The sequence below is a fragment of the Berghia stephanieae genome, chromosome 4 (assembly GCF_034508935.2).
Source record: "Berghia stephanieae isolate SIO BIC M18660-M18661 chromosome 4, UCSD_Bste_1.3, whole genome shotgun sequence".
In the NCBI taxonomy this organism is placed as follows: Eukaryota; Metazoa; Mollusca; class Gastropoda; order Nudibranchia; family Aeolidiidae; genus Berghia; species Berghia stephanieae.
In genome coordinates, this window is record NC_088363.1 from 75,203,866 (window position 1) to 75,226,255 (window position 22,390).

Sequence of the window (22,390 nt, forward strand, 5' to 3'; positions counted from 1 at the left end):
TGAGTTTCCTGATCAAAAACAACGTCTTTACCAATGTCATTTGCAACATTTACAAAGAAAGAGTTAATATTTTTACAGATATCACCAACACTATTCAATATCTTATCACCATCTTGAAGTACAATCTTTTGTTGATCTTTGTTGTGCTTCTTCGATAAGAATGGTTTGACCGTTGGCTAGAAATCTTTTGACTTCTGTCCTCCGGTGCACCTTTCTAAGAAGTAACGTTTAATTGAACTTCTCTTTAATTTTAATCTTAACACATAATTTCGTTGTTCTTTATTACTTATCCGTGATATTTTTGTTTTTCTTTCAAGTATTTGTTATGAAGCATTTTTTTTTCTATATATAGCTTTTCTTAATTCACAGTTCATGTATTGTACTGGCTTCCTTAATGGGTATCTAGTTTTGAAAGGGGCATGTTTATTTAAGATTAAAATTACTTTATCGATAAATTCTCTATAACAGTATTTACGTCGTTTTCTGAAGTACTGGTTTTGGTTAAAACAGAATGCAAATCTTCCTGATAACTTTTCTCGCAAAAGGTCCTAAAGCTTCTATAACATATTGTGTTTTTCTTAATTTGTGGAACATTATGTTTAATATAAGCTGAAATCACCACTGTGACGGACTCCAGTGTCTCGTTGCTTCTCCGTTCGTGAGCAGATATCTAGAGACCTAAAGTTTGTTTCGAACTCGGACATACTTTTATCAGGAAAGGACAAGAATCAATAATTTCATGAATAGGCTAGACTTTTTCCGGTAGAAAGATGAAGATTTAAAAAACAACTTTTTAAAAATTATGTAAAGCGCCGCAGAGCACGATTAACGTGGATGTTTAGGCTCTATATAAATTCATTATAATTTACGAGTTGACATTTTCACCCACGGGGGTGGGGGGAGGGGGGGTGGGGGTGTCTGTGTTTTGTTTACTTTGTTTTTTTTTTTTAATATATTAATCGACACACGTTCTAGAATGTAACTGTTACCAATTTAAAAACAAAACAAATATAATCCATCTATTATTATGAAACATGCCTTCTCTCAAAAAGTACCAACCACTGCATGAAGCAGACTTGAGTGAAGGAAACGTTCAATCGTTGATTGAAGCTAGTGACTGTTAGTCAAATTACGTAGTGAATGGTAAAGTTGAAAACCAATCAACAAAGCATTCTAAAATTATGCGAGTTAGACATCCAAAGTTAAAGAGCGGAAAGTTATTTCGGGTTAACATTGAACTAAAGCTTTACAATCGATGCAAATTGGATTCCATAGTCTGATATCATATCAGCCCAGCAACGAGCAGCTTGGTTCTAAACAAATAAAATCGATACTTTTTATTCTCCATGCTGGCTAGAACTTTTTCACGTGTCATGTGATCAGAATGTATAAAAGTTTTTAAAAAATGATCAGATTTATAATTTTTTCTCTCCTCTGGATACACTTTTTGCTCGTCGGAGAAGTATTTCATGCGTGCGTCTGCCATTGTTTAGAACCAGTTACAAAGTTACTATGTATCATAACGAGGGAAGTGACATCACGACTGTTGAAGCCTATTACAAACTCAAACACTGAAATTGAAACCGTTTGTATCGTTTAGTTTCGCGTTTGATGCTGGTGATTACGGAACTTTAGAAGCCGGAGAATGTTGCGCACAAAATAGTTCTCCCGTTTATTGTTGATGTTAGATGTTATTTTACATGTCATTACACTTTCAGTGAAAACAAACATACACAAACAAAATGTTTTATTAGTTAAATTAATCAGGTATGGCTAAATTATTCTGAAAATCTGGGTCCTTGTATTATTCACACAAGAGCTTTAATTTTGAACAATTAACTTTACCGTGGTCTAAAAATACATCGACGGTAATTTTGATAAATGTTACCATTTGGTTCATAATAATATATGGAAATCTTGATAGTATTTGATGTGTGATCGAATAATTATGAGTATGTGCTTTTCCTACCAACCGTGTATTTAGTGTATTTATGGTTATTTCCCCCCCCCCCCCACCATTATTTGCTATGGAAAGTGGGCGCCTGGGATAGGAGCATGTGTTTTACCACGAAATGAAGTGAGTAGGAAAATGCCAGAAGACAATAAAGAATAAAAATTTCGCGGCAACGATGGGGGGTCAAACTCGCGACCTTACTGCTACGACAACTCCGCCTGGCCGGAAAGAGCTTGACTCTACCTTATGAGCTATCCACCACTCCAAAAAAAAGTGGTTTCAAAATCTATGTCTATCTTGAGCCGCTCTCCCCACAGTTGTGTTTTCCCACGTGCTGCCAGATAGGATTCAATAGTCGTAGCGTCACTTCCTTCCTAATGACGCATGGTAACTTAGTAACACTGGCTCTAAACTATAGAGCAGTAAAGTTAGGTGCCCCAAACGTAAACAATAACAAGTTGCTAGTGATTTCCGTTAGGGACCGGAATAATTTACGCACAATATAGGTCTCCCAATTTTGTAGTTTGAGTTGTAGGCAATACACTTTCAGTATTGAAAATATGTTTACATAAAATCTAACAGTTGCAGAAATAATAATATTAAGGCTAAATTATTATGAAAATCAGGCTCCGAATAATTCTCGTTTTGTTCACACCAGCGCAATAATTTGCTCTGGTCTAAAAATAGATAGACTGTAACTTTTGATAAATTTTAGAAAATTTTACCTTTTGTTCCATAAAATATCCATATCTAGACATTATTTGATGCACGATCGAGTATTTATGAATATGTGTTTCTTTTGCCACCTAACAGCCAAATTTTAAAGGTTATTTTTTTGTATTATTTACATTGGAACATGAGCTGTCAAGACAGGAACATGTGGTTTGCCACGTGCTTCTCGACCTTTGTTTACGTTTGGGGCACCTAACTTTACTGCTCTATCGGAACAATGGCGGACGCCCTTATGAAATATTCTCTGACGAGCATAAAAGTGTATCCAGAGGAGAAAAACATTATAAATATGATCTTGTTTTGACTTTTATACATTCTGATCATAAGACATGATTTTCTTTGTTTAGAACCAAGATGGCCGCCGTTGCCGGGCGGCGTGACATCAGACTACTGAATCCAATTATGGTTAACTCAAACGATCGGTAGTAATTTTGCTCAGTCGATAGTATCAATACTGCTCAGTATCAATTAGTGCCCATCGCTAGACATTGTACTCGTTGATTCATCTCAATTAGTATCGATATCATCATTTAGATAATTTTAAAAAAAATGTGTTTAGCCCATGAGAAAATGGAGTACATCACTGATTCACTTATCAGTGAATCATGATCTAGCCTAGATAGAAAATTGATTAGGAACAAAATAACCTATTATTTCTAAGAGGATAAAGAAAACAAAAGATTATGTATAATCGTAGATCTAAATACTACTGTACTTGTACTCAAATGCAAAGGGGTTAATAGAGCAGTAAAGTTAGGTGCCCCAAACGTAAACAATAACAAGTTGCTAGTGATTTCCGTTAGGGACCGGAATAATTTACGCACAATATAGGTCTCCCAATTTTGTAGTTTGAGTTGTAGGCAATACACTTTCAGTATTGAAAATATGTTTACATAAAATCTAACAGTTGCAGAAATAATAATATAAGGCTAAATTATTATGAAAATCAGGGTCCGAATAATTCTCGTTTTGTTCACACCAGCGCAATAATTTGCTCTGGTCTAAAAATAGATAGACTGTAACTTTTGATAAATTTTAGAAAATTTTACCTTGTGTTCCATAAAATATCCATATCTAGACATTATTTGATGCATGATCGAGTATTTATGAATATGTGTTTCTTTTGCCACCTAACAGCCAAATTTTAAAGGTTATTTTTTTCTATAATTTACATTGGAACGTGAGCTGTCAAGACAGGAACACGTGGTTTGCCACGTGCTTCTCGACCTTTGTTTACGTTTGGGGCACCTAACTTTACTGCTCTATTACTGGAAAATGCCAGTTTGGCTCATTTCCGTGTTGATTGGAATTAAACTTTAGTGGATGAGAACATAACCACGCCCCTTGACCTGATTCGGACTGTCTAATGGATATGTATAATCAGCGTTTAAGTCAAAATACTCACCTGTTCGTCTGGCCTAACCAATCGTACCACCACACAAAACTATGTATAATATTGTATAACATAAAACGTTAAAGTCAGATTGAGAGAATCAAATGATAAGGAATCCTCCAATTGGCGGTCTATAACAATAAACAATAACAAAAATCAGAGTTACTTCAACTTAATTCATTCCGTTGTTTTTAAACAACCATTTTATTATATTATTTTTGTCCGAGCGGTTTTAGTAAGGTATGTAAAAAACCTCATGTTTTGATCGGACAAAAATATACTGGTAACTCTCTCTCTCTCTCTCTCTCTCTCTCTCTCTCTCTCTCTCTCTCTCTCTCTCTCTCTCCCTCTCTCTCTCTCTCTCTCTCTCTCTCTCTGCGCGTGGTTGTTTGTGTATTATTTGTTTCCAATTTTGCTGCTGTGTTATATCTCAAAATGTTGCAAAAGTTCGGGGCATAGGGGGTGGGGGAGGAAGGGGAGGTATTGAGTTTGTATAAACAGCAACCCAGCATTGCTCAAAGTGTTGATGTCATTCTTATACTCTTTGGTATTGAAACATAGAAGACAATTTATTCTCCCGTTATTTTCAATTTCATTGAATGGTTAAAAAGCGATCGTGTCCATTATTGCCAAATACACGGTATATTTTGTTTTCTGGCCTTTTAAGAGTAAATAAATAATCCATAGGTTTCCGAAAACCATATTTCAATAGTATAAGTTGTGTCTCTACAAAGAGAACTTACATTTATCTCGTCTAATTTAGGCAGCGTTGTTCATGGCCGACCAAAATTTTAAGCAAACTCGGTTCATGCTAAACTTACTCAAGGTATAAACAAATGATTTGTCATTGGACTTTTAAAATAGTAGGTAATATTTAAGCAAGCATAGTATAAATAACACATCAGTCACATATAATAATAAAACGCCAAGGTTCATACAAATATATATCAAGGTAAGAAAATTAAATTTAAAAAAAAAATAGAGATATAGGGGATGCATAATACAGGGTTGCCAACAAACAAATCGACCGACCCCTGTCTGAGTGCTGAAGTCCAGTAAAAAGACATTATGTCCTTACTTTTTCTGTTTAGCAGGTGAATGGACAATATAATGAGAGTTTATAACATACCGAATTCCCTAAGTATAAGAAAAAATTGCAACCTTGATAATAAATTATACTATTGATTATCTGAACAAAAAGAGACGGACCGAAATTGAAACAACTTGATAACACTTCTCCATACCCCCCCCCCCTCCCCCTCCTCTATCTAATCAAAATTATGTCCCCGTTATTCAAATTAAGTAGTTGATAAACTAAGAGAACCACACATAAAATTCACATTGGCTTGCGGTTAAGTCATCAATTCTACCCGTCAGAAATTCATTCGATCTAATGCTAATCTAATATAAATTACCCCCAAAATGGACAGAAAATAAAGTGAGTAAATGTCACTCATATAAAAGGGGACAACACAAAACAAACGTTTCGGCCCCAGGCCTTCGTCAGAAGACACACATCAATACACAAAAATATAAAGTTGTTTGTGTCCTGGCGAAGACCAAGGGCCAGAACGTTGTTTGTTTTGTGTTAGTCCTTTTATTTTAAACACTATTTTCCCTTGCACTTTTCAGTTTAACTTTTCAGAAAAGTGAGTGGAGCAGGCACATGTTGATAACAACTAGAAATGAATGGGCATTGTCTTCTGGCACTTTCCTACTCACTTAATTTCTTGTTGTTATCAACATAAGTGCCTGCTCCACTCACTTTTCTGAATTAAAAAGTCACCCCAAATACCGGAGCATACTCAATGTCTCAATCATATCTATGTTACACGTTTGTGTTGAGAATATTGGCTATTAAGCTTAAATAAATGCTAGCCAACTAACTTCGCGGTGTTTGTGTATGTGTTGTACCCGTGACCTCAAGAAGTCAGGGAGAGAAGGCTTTAATAAAAGACTAAGATTAAACGCGATCTTTTTTGGGATCGTGGATAGCTCATAGGTAAAGTTACGCTCTTCCCGGCCAGGCGGAATTGTCGTACCAGTAAGGTCGCGGGTTCGAGCCCCCATCGCCGCCGCGAAATTTTTATTCTCCATTGTCTCTGCTCACTTCATTTTTAGTTTTCTTTGGTAGTGTTAGTCTCCAGAGTAAATGTTTTGAATCAATTCGAGAAAACTGTTTCCGCTTCAAGAAAAACAAGGAAGTCGGCCACAAAAACATTGAACTCTCGAACTCAACACTGAACACAACGAAGCCATCCACTTTCTAGTATTGGAGAAGAGATGGCATTTTCGGTAAAAAATATATAGAAAAAAAAATCAGTCTAATTTGAGGACCATTATTGTCGGGTCATTAAGTACTTACGTGACATTAGGTTTTCTCATGCTATGGGAATAGTTAGAGAGCGGTAGGGGCTATCACTATCAGGCTATCTCAGGTTCTTCTGGCTTTTGGGACTGGGACTGTGATCCTTACTACGGGTCTTTAACTTTAAAACAAACAAAAAAAATTAATGTAACTCACACACTTGAAACTAATGTCATATGAAAGAGCTAGCAACACTTATTACAAAACAGTTTGAATTTTGTTTCTATCTTGATTACCTAGATATCTATAAATTCTAATTACGGCTACGGCAGTTTCAAGTTCAAAGTCAAAGTCAGAAATTTCAGACTGATTTTTACCCCAAAATTACCACTGGAAAGATGTGACCAAAATCGTATGCCGTTAATGAAAATTGGTTAAAACAGTCAATATGGAGTTCTTATTAGCAGATTGTATACCAAAATGTTAGTCTTATCGAGGACAATTCATTTAAAATTTAAATTAATTTATTAATTAATAAAGAGCAAGACACACATTTCAAAATAACACATCATTAATTATTACATAATATGACGCAAATGATGCATAATTTAAAAATCGGCTAAACATAAGAAACATAATTTGCTATATCACTTTGGATTTATCCACACTATCTCACTGAAACTGACGGGGCATTGAGCTTGGTGCCCAATAACTTTTATGACCTTGACCTCTTTCATTTATCTATGGTTATATAGGCATAAAGTAAGCAGTAGCTGGGCTGCCAGAAGGCAACATGTATGTATAAATTGTTCAAACAGAGAATCTATAGCTTGGCATTAGACACCCATTACCCGATGTCTTGATTTTTAACCCATTAGCCTAGTGAGAGACAAATCCTGTCCCTTTAACTTTAAGACTCAAAGGTGACCACTGCATCTCAAGATCTGGATAGGGTATTCTCTGTTTTGTCATTATAAAGATTAAAAAAAAATGACTTTTAACTTTCTATTTACAGCCCTTGAAATTTCGACTCTTCCTTGGGATTGCTTTGGGCTTTATCTATCTTGCCATAATATTTGTCATTGTTGGTCTGACAACTAATTACTGGCTAGAGATTCGTGATAGCAACATTTATAAGGATGATGTTGAAATGCATTTTGGTCTTCACCGTGTTTGCTGGAGTAGAAGTGACAGATGTAATAATCCAATGGACAATTATGACAAATCAAGTAAGTGTTGTAAAGTAATGTGACAATGGAATATTATAAATTAATCATTTACAATCAAGAGACAGGAAAAATATATTCTATTTTAATTAAAGAGAGATGATCGGGTGAGATTAGGCATTAAGATTTAAGTTCTAATTCCCTTACCCTTTTATACCTACTTTCCTCCATTTTGATTTTGTTTCAGAGAGATAGTTTGATGACTGAAATAAATCTAATTGACAAGCAGTTTTCCATGAGTTAGCCTTCTTTTTATGATTTTTCAAATATTAATTTCAGTGATAAAAATATTGGATTCATTTTATAATGCATTAACAAAGAGCTCAGGTTTTCCTGAAAATAGGCATGTTATTTCAAAAAAAATTTCTTTGTACATTTCTACATTGTTTTTCTTTACTGGTACACACACTTTTTTCCTACTAAAAGTCTCATTAAAAAAAAAGTGAAGATGTTAAAACAGGATATCAGGTCGCATAAATATTTGATGTTAAGACCTTGGTAGACCTGTAAATTCTCAGTCAATTAACTGAACTCATTCAATTTGTCAAATTCAAATATTTAAAAAAAGGAAAGAAAGAAATGAAGAAAGAAAGAATTCACAAATCGTAGTCGAATGACCGTAAAGTAATTAGGAGTGTTCCACAGCGCTCCGCATAGCTCATGGGGGCCGTTTATATTAACGACGGATATATTGCCAAGGCTAAGCGACGCTTTTTATAATTGGCGTGTCTGAACACATCCCAGTTTATTTTCACACAGCCTTCATTAAATTATTGTTTCATTTTCCAAACCTGTCGTGATCCCAACGGTAGCCAATTTTAACTGAGCCGCCGAGTGATAAATTTCACTGTTTCATCTAAGCCAGAATTGACCACATTTACATGGGTTTTTTTTAAAAGAATGAAAAAGTAAAATGAGAAAGCTGGAAGTGCGTTATGTAGACACCTTCAAATCGAAAGTTAGGATAGATTGCTACAAGCACATCTCAATTGCCTCGCGTTGTAAACAAACTGGTTGACCGTTTCTTCACTGATTGGGTACCTAATTGTAAGGAACAATGGTAAGTAGCCTAATTGATTCCCGCGCAAATTAGGACATTTTCTGCCTTTGTTTTGCTCAAGTGAGCTTGCTGTTTACTGTGGCGATTTACCATTCATTTCGACTCTTTGGATTTTTCTGCTACGGCTACGCCTGCCGAAGTTTCTTCATTATGATGATAATTCACCTCTCCTACTTAATGATTCAGTGTATTGGCCAGGAGTCATATTTATTTCATTTTTTTCCCCCTGTCATTAACTGATTGAAAATCAAGTTTGCTCATTGATGCATTATTTTAATTAATGTTCTCCCATTGCCTGAGCTGTTCGTGGATCGCAATTCAGACTTGTCGAGCATCGATAAAGATGTGAGGAATAAATTCAATTGGTCTTGGCACTAGAAGTTAAAGATGATAATGGTGATTATTTTTCTGACTATGTCAGAAAAATTCCAAAGTTTGTGAATTCTTTCTTTGATGAAGTCATCTTTACTTATATGAATGACATGCTTATTTAGCATTCCTTCTACATCAAATCAATGGCAGTCATACTTCCAGTAAGTAATAACACCCACTATTTTAATGTATTGTATTTATCACTCTCCTCACCAATGATGCCCTTATTTTAAAAAAAAAACAAACTTGACTCTTCAGTTTGTCGAAAAGTTTCAGTCAATTTCTATAGAGCTCATTTACAGGTCTGGTCTACCTTTGACACAGAGGTGACCCATTATTATCCAACCCACAGTGTCTTTCTAATCAAATTTGTTTGTCCAAGTGCCTTGTCATTTTTATTTTGCCTACATGCCTTGTACATAAGGAGAAAGGAAATGAACTTGACTATAGTTTATAGTCTGAACAGTGTATAATTATTATCGTTTTTCTTTATCATCATCATTATTATTATTATTATTATTATTATTATTATTATTATTATTATTATTATTATTATTATTATTATTATTATCATCATCATCATCATCATCATAATCATCATTATTATTATTATTATTATCATCATCATCATAACCACCACTAGCAAATGGAATCTGTATAACCCTTTGAAGTAACATATTTTCATACATCTTATTGAGATTAAAACTCAATAATCCTGCATCTCTTTGCCTCGTTTTTTTTCTCAAAGACTGACATTTGGATTAAAGAAACGAAACATTGTCGGAAATATAAATTGTAACTGTGTCATCGTAGTACAAACGTGTAACTTGCCTGAATTATGAATGTTACTTCCTTCACCCCTTTGAAAGAAATGTCAAAACAGCGACTACAATATTACCTGGCATGTTTCACTGACAATACCTCTGTAACCAGTTTTGTCTTAGACATGTGGCTTCAATCTGTTGGAGCCAAGATTGTTGTTGGTCAACATTTACTTTTTGAACATTAGCTTTTGGTCTTTATATATTTACCAATATATATTCATTATATAAATTTCTCAGACTATTTGCCAAAAGTACGAGGGCTAGTGATAACAGGTGCAGTCTTTGGATTGTTTGCAAGTATTGTGGCTCTTGTACATTTCTTCCGTGAAATGCTTGAATGCAGACTCAGAATCACAACTCTAGCTACTATTGCCTTAGCCATTTTGTCTGGTAAGTTTGTGTTTGATTCTTTATTCAATTCCTTAGGCAAATTTAGACAGAAAATGAGTGCACTATTAAAAAGCAAAGCATTGAAACTTTCTTTTCTTTTTGGATCATTGTGATCTCTCCTTTCAGACAGAAAATGAAGGCACTATTAAGCAGAACATTCTAAAATTGTATTGTCTTTCTTTTCATTTTGGGCCATTGTGACTTCTTCTCCTTCTTCCCCCCCCCCCCCCCCCCCCCCCCACACACACACACACACACATACAAACAACACTAATGCTACCCTCATCTCGCATCTGGACATGAAAATTCAGAGCAGATAAAACAGAAAAGAGGAGTTTGAACAATAGTTGTTTTCAATCTTATGTTACAAAAGTTTATCGCATTTATTACCTTCTTTTAAGAAATTACAGTCTTGCATGCAGAATTTGACAACAAAATGAATGAATTCCTGTTATTGCTTAAAGACAGGAATGAGTTAATTATACTTTGATTATTTCAAAGACTTTTCATTAGAAGTTTGGCACATTTTTGTAGATTTGGATGGAAGTGATATTTAACATTCACAGTTTCCTTTTTTATTCTACTATTTATTTATTTCATAAGATCAGTGTGTTTTTTTGGGTTTTTATTTTTTTAAGTTTTTTTCCCCTGAGCACTTAAACAATGCAACACTTTTAAGAGCTACCCTGAATTATCCCCCCAAACACATTTTGCAATTAAAATTAGTGATAGTGGTGAGTATTGAAAAGAAATTTTGCAAATTTGAGTAGATTTTTTTTTTCCTTTCCATTTACAGGTCTTTTCCTCATGATTGGATGTGCTTTGTTTGGTGAGAAAGTGGAGATCAGCCAAGGTTACTCTATTTATGATCGCAACATTTATTTGAGTCACTCATTTGGTTTGACGACTTGTGCTGGTGGTATGATGTGGATTGGGGCTATGTTGGTAGGTTTAGCAGGTTTTTGTGGAAAGGCTGATGATGACGGGAGTCCAGCCCCTCCTCCTTACACCGTTGCGACTCCTGCACCATCTGTTTATGGGCAGTCTTATGCACCATCTTACATATCATAAATGGTTGTAACTAAATTGTGAGTTTGGAAAACTTCGTATGGTTTAATGAAATTTTAATTTCAGGATATAAAAGATACAATGAGTATGCACTATTAACAGGAAATTAAGATTGGCCATACACGTTGCACAAACTGTTCAGGCATTTGGTAATACAATTTTATTACTAGAAGCAACTTATCCTTATACATTCAGTACGAAGAAACAAAATTCATTCACAATATTCACATCTAAATGAACTGGTCGTTCTTTTCTGTTGTGATATTGAATTGTTTATAAACAGTTTGAGAGAGAATAATTATTACTGCCACTGCTCTATCATACACTATCTTGAATTCAACAAATACTTTCTGATCTTTTTATCAATCTAGTGTTTTCAGTTAATTAAAAATCATACTTTTACTTAAAATATGTGAAGAGTGGGATTGGTGTCAATAAAAAGAATAATAATACAAACATTGAAAGACTTAAATGACACCCTGCTTTTCCATTACCATTTTCACTTGACCATATTATTGCCTATAGAGCCTTTGCAATATTTTGATTGCTTTATTAAACCTCATTAGGTTTATAAAGTAATGGGTGAGTTGCGGCTGAAAATGAAATGTTTTTTATTTTTTATATTTTTTAAAAAACTTTGAATTTTTTTATTAGGTGGGGTTGATCATCGTCAATTGTATGTTATCGATTTACCATTGAATAAAATTTCAACCATTTTTATATTCAAGATGTCATTTAACTTAATTTGTGTTGGTTATTTTGATATCTACATTTTTTTCGATTTGTTCAACATTAAAAAAGAAATCTGAAGAGGTTTTTATTCAATTCATTTACTATGAATAAACTCATTTGTTTGAGATATTCAGGATTAGTGTTAGCAACATAATAATCTTGAAAAATCCTTGGCTGGTCGGTCAAAAATGCTGATGATGATTTTTTTATAAAAGCCTGTTATGAATGCCTTTTTAAAGATGCACTGTTTACAAAAAGCACACTTTTAAAATGTGGATAAAACTTAATATTTTCAATCCAACGAATAACAAAAGAAAATTCATGTCATCGGTTGTAAATTCTATAGAATTAGACTTCAAGGCTACATTTTATTAGTAAAGAAATGTGGCACAATTTTTATTTTATCAGGTAGGAATATTGCTTAAAAATTATTTAGTATGGATAACATGCGTTTATTAGTTATCCTGTCATTCTTGTGGCTGATTTTATTTCAAAAAGCCTTAACCATTGAAACATTTCAAATTTGTCTTTATATTTTATGTGATCTAGACATAGGATACAAAGTTTTATGACACTTTATTAAACTTTTATTTGCAACATTTTAAACTCTTATCATGGATTATTGAATATGTGATGCTCTGTAACATTCCATTCATTTTTTTCTTTTTTAATTTTAAGTGCCTATATTTTGAAGCCCATTTTTCTCTCTGGGATAATTTATTCTTTTCCCTCCTTTTTTCATTTATTTATTTATTTTTAAAGATATTTTTTTATTCCCTAATTTGGCAAAGTAGGAATAAGTGCCACATTGAAAACAGGTTCAATTGCTATTTTAAAAATTATCATCATTTCTTTTTAAAATCACTCGAAGATTTTCAGTAGAAGACTAAGAAGTGCTATGAGAACTTTTTAAAGTGTGTGCCAAAATTTTGTCATCTGCAAATTTATGAGGCGGATGAATAATTCGTCTTTGCAGACATAATCCAATTGTGCTAAAGTTTGATTTGTCCTTTAACAAGTAAGTTTTGTTTCATCAGTGGCCAATATTCACTTTTAAAACTTATTCTTAACATCAATCATAATTCCGTTTCCATACAACAATTTGAATGGAGCCGTCCCTGATCAGTGATAACAAAGATAAGTTCGCTCAAGGTATATCTTTTCTCTGTTAACCCCCCCTCCCCCATCTCTCCCTCTCTGTCTGTCTGTCTCTCTCTCTCTCTCTCTCTCTCTCTCTCTCTCTCTCTCTCTCTCTCTCTCTCTCTCTCTCTCTCTCTCTCTCTCTCTCTCTCAGCATTTCATCATCCATTATCATTTGTTTCACTCTATCGATAGTATGCGCTTGGTTAAGAAGCTCACAACATTGCCATCCGGGAATATAACACACCATCACACAAATCTCTGTGTAACCATGAACGTTTATAGTCTGGTTAGTGTAGTTTACTGAGAATTACTCACAAACGCGGATGGCAAAAAACACTTAACAAAGACCTGAGTGACATCAACTTCATTCTATCTATAGATGTATCCATATTTGTATGATGATTTGAAGATTGTTTTAGTTTTTTTTCAATTTGAAATATTAATATTATCTCCTTTTATATATCAGTATGATTACACAAGATCTACATTCCCTATATGTATTCCATATATTTATAAAATAATTGAATTTTACCAGTTATATTACTTATCATACCATTCTTTCATTATTTTAATCTCTATTGTGGGTAGTTTCTCGAGTTTGTCATACAAGGTCAATGAGACAATGTTAACTGCTAACCATGTTGATAACTAGTTTTTTGTTCCATATTAGATGTCTTAGCATCACTTCCCTAAACAATGAAGCTTAATCAGTTTGAAAATTAGATTCTATTTATCAAATTATCAAGAAAAATCTGATGTCAATAATTATTGTGCAGGGCATATTTTGCCGATTAAATCCTTGTTTTGGTTTTTGTCAGTTGATATGAGTTTGTGTATATGGGTCTGTGTGTGCGTGTGTTTGTGATTTGTTACCAAACGGTTTAGAAATATCATTTATTTTATGCCACAAAGGCAAAGATGTGTTAACAATTTTGACCACTCACTAGGGTGATACTGTTCCATTGGGTACAATTTAAGTATATAATATTGGAGAAAAGGTGTTCAAAGTGGAAAATGATATTGTTTCACCTTTTGTTCTGTGTTATTGAGACCGCTATTATAATTCAACCCATGTGTTAAGTATTGTGAGTATTGGTTTATATTTGAAATATGTGTGTCGATTTTGGAGAAAATATATCAGTTAACTAATATTGAGTCTTACGGTACTTTTATTCTACAATCAATTCTTTATGCAAATTTTACTTTTCCATCTTGATTTGATTTTGAGAAATCACATATTTTGTCAGGGAAAGTAGAAAAGTTATTCACGAAAAAAAATAAATAAGAAAATAAAAGAAAGAAACTGATTTACAACAAATTTATTTTATCATATGGCATAAGTTAAGCTTAGCATTTTGTTGAAATGATTAAAATAAACTTAATAGTTGTTGACAGTTTATTTTCAAGTCTAAAACATCGTCAAATCTAAAAGATAAAATAATGTATTCATTGGAAAATCTCAATTTTCATGAAATTGACAATTGATGCGACCTAGCTCAAAAGTTGATACAATGAGCTGTATTCTCACATTTTCACCCATATATTTTTACATTTTGTTCTTATGTATGTATGGATTAAAGATGGTAACGCTTGTAATGACCTTGACTTTTACTCGACCACAATATTTTAGTAAGATGTATTCTGCCACCATGGTTGTTTTTGTTTTTGGTTTGATTTTATTTACATCTTTATTACCATATTGTCATGACTGTTATGTATACATCATATGCGGCATAATTTCATCGTCATAATCATAATTTTTATCAATGTTATTATTGATTTCTTTTAGCTTTTTTTTAAAAATGGTTTTACTATCATGGTCATTTTTCTTTATATCATGATATTATTTATGACATTTTTACAGTCCTTTTGTATATATTTTACTGGTCAAATGAAATGAATAAATTATACGAATATAATCTTTAATTGTTTCAATCTTTATTTTATATGTAAGCATTTGCTTTAATTTGTATTGGCTTGGGGTTCAGCTATACATATCTTATCAAAGCGCTGGCTTCATATAATTCATTTTAAGCGGAGCTGACACATTAAAAATGATCTACAGTGTATTTGTATTTCTTCATAATAATTTTATGAATTTTGTATTAGTGACCTATATTGCCTCAACAATTGATTATGTCGGGGTAAATCGATCTCAATAAGAGATTTTAAAGTTTAAATGTCCTTAACTGTGAAATTGCAATTTTGTCACTCGAGGATAATATATTAATTCTCTTCAATCAAACATAATAGCTTAAAGCAAGTCTCATATCTGTGACTGTAATTTCAATTTTTATCATCTGAACCATCCTCACATAATACCATTTTGAGGTAATGGGTCACATCACAAATAAGTTTATCAGAGTCTAAGGACTGATCTTCGATTTCTTCCTCATTGATTAATGTAGGTTGGAAATGTAATCGTGAACGCTAATATCGGGGGGGGGGGGGGGGGGGGGGGGATTACTTTTTGACCTTATTTTTTCCTCTTGAATATTATTGATGTGTGTGTGTGTGTGGGGGGGGGGGGGGGGGGGGGGGTCTGATATTCAATTGTTTTAGAATATGGTATAGTCGTTTTGTTTCCTCTGACCCCTCTGTCATCCAAGCATCGGTGGGCTAGCTTGGCCTAATATATCTGGCAGAAATTACTGTGTTGTATACTATCTTATCCGATAGGTGTAAGCCACTGCTACTGCTACTGACAGTGGGATAAAATGTAGCTCTATGGACTTAATATTTTCTAAATCTCTAATGGCTTTGAAGGCCTGTGTGCTAAAATTGTTTTAAATGTGCTCCTCTTGGTGGCACTGGCTGGTACTTGGGCCAAGCAACACCACTTCTGTGGATATACTAGAACTCTCTTGAATCTAAATCTGATAATGTTCTTTTAAGTATCCCATCATCTTGCTTTTTACTGATTTTGATTTTACCTAAGAAGTGTCGCAGGTGCTGTTTAGTTCTAATTACAAAGTAACATCAGCCTCGATGATCTTGATTAGTGTTGTGTAACACTTTTATAATTAATTTGAAACAAAGTATTCTTGTTGAAATTGACCATTTTCCCATCTTTCTCAATCAAACAATCATCTCCTTAGATAAAGGCATGCAACCTTGACTCTCAACAAAATATAAATTAGGTCCGAAGTTTCGAGCCATCGATCAGATGACTGGACATTATGCATAAGAAAGTCATTTTGCACACATTTTCCTCTTCCTCTTGGTGGTGGACATTAAATTCAGATGTGTCCGTGGTGTAAAGCTGGGTCGTCTTTGTCCAATCATTGTATTAGTATTATTAGCACCTAACAGACTGCATGTCTTGTATTATGTCTTTAATTAGCCCAGTTCCATGTTACTGATAGCTACGAGAGCTGTCTTATGGAAAAACGGTGTATCTTGAAAACTAGTCTAAATTTATCAATTCTGTTAACGCACACTTGTAGAGCAATCATTTTGGGAATTTTCAATAGAGGACCATGAGCATCGCGCATTACAAACAAACACAGCAGCTCAACAATAATGGCTACCCCTTTGAAAAAGTGGTCAAAGTTAGAGGTAAGATCTGTAACTTGGTCTCTGGCCGCAAAATGTCTGAAACCCTGTGAAATTCACACTGAAATAGTCAGTTTACGTCGAGAAAGCACTGGCGACGTCACAGGTATATGGATGGTGCAGTAAGTTTAATAATAATAAATAATAATACTTTATTGCATCCCAAAAAGGAATTTTTTTGTACAGACGAGTTATAATTTACACAATAAGATAAAAATACAATGGAAATAGGATGTATATATGAAAAAGGAGTAGCTCCATAACCAGAGCTGCGCTTTATAATATGAATAATTTCAACACTGTAAAATAGTCAAAACTGTCACTATAAATTAAAAATTGAAAAGATTGCAAAACAAATAAATTAATAAATTAATATTTACATTTTTTGAAAGTAAAAATGCGAAATAATTATATAAAATGATTATTGCTTGTTGTTATAAAGCCTAATACTGGACGGCAGAAAAGATTTTCGGTGTCTCTCTGTTTTCGTTGAAATAGAGAAAGGGCGACCACTTCTTTCTGACATAATAACTGATGGTCTTAGTGGATAATACTGGTCATTTAATATTTTAGTTATTTTATTTATACAAAATTTCTCGTATAAAAGATCTACATCGTCAACATCATTTATATAGCGTTTAATAGATTTTTTAATATTTGCATTTATTTTGTTCCTTTCCACTGTTAAGCAATTGCCTCCCCAAGCTGTTATACAAAATGACAAAACACTTTCGATTACTGCTCTATAAAATAATGTGCAGAGGGTTTTATCTATTCTAAACTGAGAGAGTTTTGATAAAAAATATGTACGTCTGCACATCTTATGCCTAATTATTTTCAAGTGTTCATCCCACTTGAGCCTGTCATCAATTGTTACACCAAGGTATTTGTAGTGAGGAACTCGCTGGACGAATTGGTCCTTTAATTTTAACGGTTCTATCGGTTCCTTCGGTTTAAAGCCATATCATACAGATGTCCAAGGAAGTTCTGGAGGCCTTCCGAAAGCTCCTTGTACTAAGGGAAACAATCCAAATATTCCCTCAACTAACCCTAAGAAAAAATAAAACCTAGTACCTTAAACTAACCCTAATGGGAAAAACAATCACACTAGTACCTTTACTAAGACATATAACTAACCCTAATAGAAAAAAAAAACAACCAAAAAACTAGGTCTGCTTTGCACTACCTTTCAATCCTTCAAAAATCAAAATGACGGTGGATAACAAAAACAATGGTCATATTATTAGGACATTTTAAACTTTCACAAATCTATCTAGGTTTGTTCTAGAGTTTTTAAAATGCTCCTGTATATTGACAAATTGAATAAATAAATGCCTGACAAAAGATCCACACTGACAATACTAATTGAAAGAGATGCTAGACCGAGGAGCTTTCTGAAGGCCTCCAGCCTCCCCAAAGCGGCTTAAAATCCATGAAATATCAGAATCATTGGATATTTCAAAGTCTACTGACCAAAGAATAATCTTTGATAAATTTGACTATCGATGGGTCCAGAAAGAGCTGTCTGCTGACCACAAGACCGGAAACTTCCAGCAGTATGATGAAGCATTCTTGAGTAGTATTTTTTACAGGTGACGGGACATGGAACATCGCACGACTCCTGAGACAAAGAGGGATTCAATGGCCTGGATGCACACATCTTCACTGCCTCTGAAAAAGTTAAAGGTTTAGTCGTCGGTGAAGATGCCTACAGTTTTCTGGGATGCAAAGGATGTTCTGCTTTTGGGCATTTTAGAACCAGGACGAACTGTCAATTGTCAATGCTACCAGGTACTGCAGGGAGGTTCTACTCCATCCCCCTCACAGTCCTGACTTGGTCCCGTCAGATTACCACCTGTTTGGACCCATGAAACGCCATCTTTCTGGAAAGCAGTTCACTAGCGATGATGACCTTGGGGAAGCTGTGAAAAAGACTGGTTGAAGTCTCTTGTTGAAAATTTCTTAAGGGAGGGTATTTTCTCCCTGGTCAAGCAACTTCTTTTTCTTCTTCTTCTTCTTCTTTTTCTTCTTCTTCTTCTTCTTCTTCTTCTTCTTCTTCTTCTTCTTCTTCTTCTTCTTCTTCTTCTTCTTCTTCTTCTTCTTCTTCTTCTTCTTCTTCTTCTTCTTCTTCTTCTTCTTCTTCTTCTTCTTCTTCTTCTTCTTCTTCTTATCATTATCACTATTATTATTATTATTATTATTATTATTATTATTATTATTATTATTATTATTATTATTATTAGAGAGAGAGAGAGAGAGAGAGAGAGAAGAGGAGAGAGAGAGAGAGAGAGAGAGAGAGAGAGAGAGAGAGAGAGAGAGAGAGAGAGAGAGAGAGAGATCACATTTGTGTGTATCAGAAAGCATCAAAACGCCATAATTTTAGTGATGTTTTTATTTTGTTTTAAATTTGTTTACGATCCTAGGCTTCAGAACTTCATGTGGCTTCTCTTAGAATCGCCCGTGCGTATGCCCTGCCCGCAACACATCCCTCTGCTTGAGAATATTTGACACTGAATAAGTGACACGAAACACTTCTCAATTTAGTCTGTCGCAAGTCAAAACTTGTCTTACTGTAGGAATTTTCAAGAGAACAATTATATTAATTTACACTTTAACGTTTAATTATAAATGTCTTGCATGTACTTTAAAATTGAATTAATGTTAAAATGATAATTAGAAGGATATAGTTTTGAATTGAAAGGAATGTTCGTATCACTTAGTGATTTCTGCTCGGACTGTCCACATAAGATTTACGCGTCCCTGGTTGACAAGCAAGTTACATTTGTTTGAAAATGGCTGCCAGTTTTCTTTCTTGAAACCCAGTGCCACTATGGATGCTTTACGGATATAATATAAGTACACGATCTCCGTTGCTGAAGCAAATATTGCATCACTCAATATTTTGAATGGATGTTACATGAAGTGCTAGTCAGAATTTTCGAGTATGACTTCTAATACACAGGGCCGTCTTTTGGTAAGTTAAACTAATTACAGTTCCAAGTTACAGAGTAACAGTGCAGTCTTGTTTCCTCGGTCCGCAACCAGACACAAATATTGATATTAACCAGGGATCATTTCTCTATAGAATTTCAATTCACGACGACTTTTCACCGATATTATGTTGTTTTGATGTGATGTCAAAATAGCAGTTAACGTTAAAAAATAGACCTCAGCCGAGAATGAGTATTTAGTATTAGTAAATAAGGTGGCACAAGGGTTCTTTTGCCTTTTATAGTTCAAAATTTAACAAAAAATGTGACCTAAATATTTTTCACCAACTGTTTTGTTTGCAAATCTGCTCCTGGAAGCGTTTATACTTTTGATTTTATTGATAATTTATCTTTTGTCCTCTTATCTATCTGGCCTGGGACAGGGAATAATCCATCTGATTCTGATTTTTAATTAAAAGTAAAAATGTCTCCAACACTAATGAATGCTATTTTGACCCTTATTAGCTGCCTGACCGGACGATCCGTCTTAAAAACTCCGTGTCCGGAGTTTTATCTCCAGATTTCCAGAATGCGTTGGAGGAGAGTTTAACAAAAATTTCTTCTTAATTTTTTTTTACATCTGCATTCATAGATTTCAACAGTAGCAATGTTATTTATGGTAGTAATATTGGGACCCGGTTTTTTACGTGTACTATTCTGCGTTGTAGAATCAAAAAATTATATTTGACAAATGATATTGTTTTTAAAAATAATTTTCCACACATGCGGTCACGCTAAACTGATTTTCTTTGGGACCAAGATACAAAAGAAAGAAATGAATGAATAAATAATCATTTTACTTTCATTCTTTTTTTTATGTTGCTGTTGAATGCTGGTAAAGTTTTGAACTCATAACATAACCTAGATTTATTCTTAGAGCTTTAACCGACATTAAGACACCTTGAAGGTGTGTAAAGGAATTTTGCACTTATTTCCTCCCTATTTGGGACATGAACATTGAATGCCAGTAATCCTTCACGTTAAAGTTACAGCAACATAAAAGTGTCTATGACCCAAATTTTTACTCACTCCTAACAGCTGCACATGTAGCGATTTTGTTCTATCAAAGGTTTTAAGGGAGGGGGGGGGGGGGGGGGGAGAAGTGGACATCCTCTAATATAACTTTGAAGCTGTTGGGTGAAATCTATTTTGCTAAGAATACTAAGAATATAAACACTCGTGTGTTTAGTTTTTGTTTCACATATGTTATTATTTTGGTTCTTCAACAAGATTAAGCAAAAGTTGAATAGCGACCTTCATTTTTATCACAAAAGAAATATTAAAAATTTCCACTTAATCAAATCACTTCCAAAGTTATTTAGACTTGGACAAGAATAAAAGGGTTACATGTAAATGACAAATAAGAAGGATGAATGTTGAAATGCATATTTTTACATTCTTCATGAATCTCATAACATTATCTTGTGATGATGGGGAGAAGTGGACCAAGCCAGCCCAGTTCTGAAGCATGGAATGCCTCGTACAACGTTGGCTAGAAACATAGAGAAAGGCAAAAAATATCGGCTCAAACTATAGGCACAATCATATTTCACAGTATTTGGCAACATGCACTCCTTAAGTTCATTCTCATTCTGTAGCCAGAAGTTCCATTAGCCACTCCTGTCAGCTGGGGGGGGGGGGGGGGGGGGGGGGAATCTGGTGACAATGTGTCTCGACATCTCTGAGGCAGGACAGAGCTTGCATTGGGTTTTGTTTTTTTCTCTAAAAAAAAATGAAAGAACCATATTGTGTGCTCAATGGGGCTCCAGAGGAATCACTGGGCCTTGTTAATTAGCCAGGGCGGATGAAGCACAAAATTTGTATTAAAGACATTCAACACTTAACCAAACTCATATCCTAACAATAGCACCTGATTGCTGTCATAATGAATAGCAATGAAAGTTATCTTGGTGCTTGCCAAGAAAAATCATTTTCAAAGAAAGGTATTGTTAAATTTTTATTTGCAAAGGTAACGAAAACCCACAATTTGCATAGGCTGCGGTTGAGGATATAGTATAACAAATATTCGTAAACAATATAAAAACAATATGACACATTCCCCTATTTTAAAGAGAGCAGCTGCTAGGACAAAAAAATTATCAATCTTAGATGTTAATTTTGTTGATATTGATCTGAATAAGCAAAATTGCTCCTCTGTTGATGAGGTATTGTTTCTTTTATATATTTTCAAAACCCTTTTTATGTCTCTATTTTGTTTCAAGTTTTGCTCCATTTTTGCGGGTTTATCATCAATGTTGACATAGTAGATCATTTTAGGGAAAAGTTATCAACGGAAATGTATTCTGACCTAGCTGGCTTCTCCCCATTGTGATGACCCACTTCTGCCCATCGCATGCCCACTTTTCCCCAATTTGAATGCATTGCAAAAGACACATATATAATCGCTTCATTTTTAAATTATGTTTTTGTTTCTAGACTGGTTTTTCTCATTAATAAAAGCTGTATTGACCGGGTAAATAGATGTTATTTATCCCTTTTCTTGGCAGAGAATTTTTTAAATTTTGGCTGGGTGGGGGTTCCTGACCTCCCATAGTGGGCAGGAAGGCACTTACTGTGTCTTCTATCCCCCTTTATCTTCTTTCCAACATGCTTTCTGTCTTTGTCTTGGGATGAGATTACTTG

At 34.2% G+C, this 22,390-nt stretch overlaps 2 protein-coding genes across 8 annotated transcripts in view; both read left to right on the plus strand.

The window, feature by feature from the left end:
- The first annotated feature begins 6,255 nt into the window (after positions 1-6,255).
- LOC144971244 (uncharacterized) lies at positions 6,256-15,121 on the plus strand. The gene is made up of 4 exons (XM_078911801.1): positions 6,256-6,374; positions 7,403-7,616; positions 10,107-10,259; positions 11,056-15,121. Exons 1-4 carry the CDS (start codon positions 6,363-6,365, stop codon positions 11,328-11,330), a joined length of 654 nt encoding a protein of 217 aa, XP_078767927.1. The 5' UTR covers positions 6,256-6,362; the 3' UTR covers positions 11,331-15,121.
- A 4,166-nt stretch (positions 15,122-19,287) lies between these two features.
- Positions 19,288-22,390, plus strand: part of LOC144971245 (uncharacterized) — a 66,367-nt gene continuing 63,264 nt past the window's right edge. For all 7 annotated transcript variants that reach the window (XM_078911802.1, XM_078911804.1, XM_078911803.1 and 4 more), the window contains exon 1: positions 19,288-19,731. In XM_078911802.1, the coding sequence (XP_078767928.1) occupies positions 19,702-19,731 (30 nt within the window). In that variant the 5' untranslated portion in view covers positions 19,288-19,701. The remainder of the gene's footprint in view (positions 19,732-22,390) is intronic.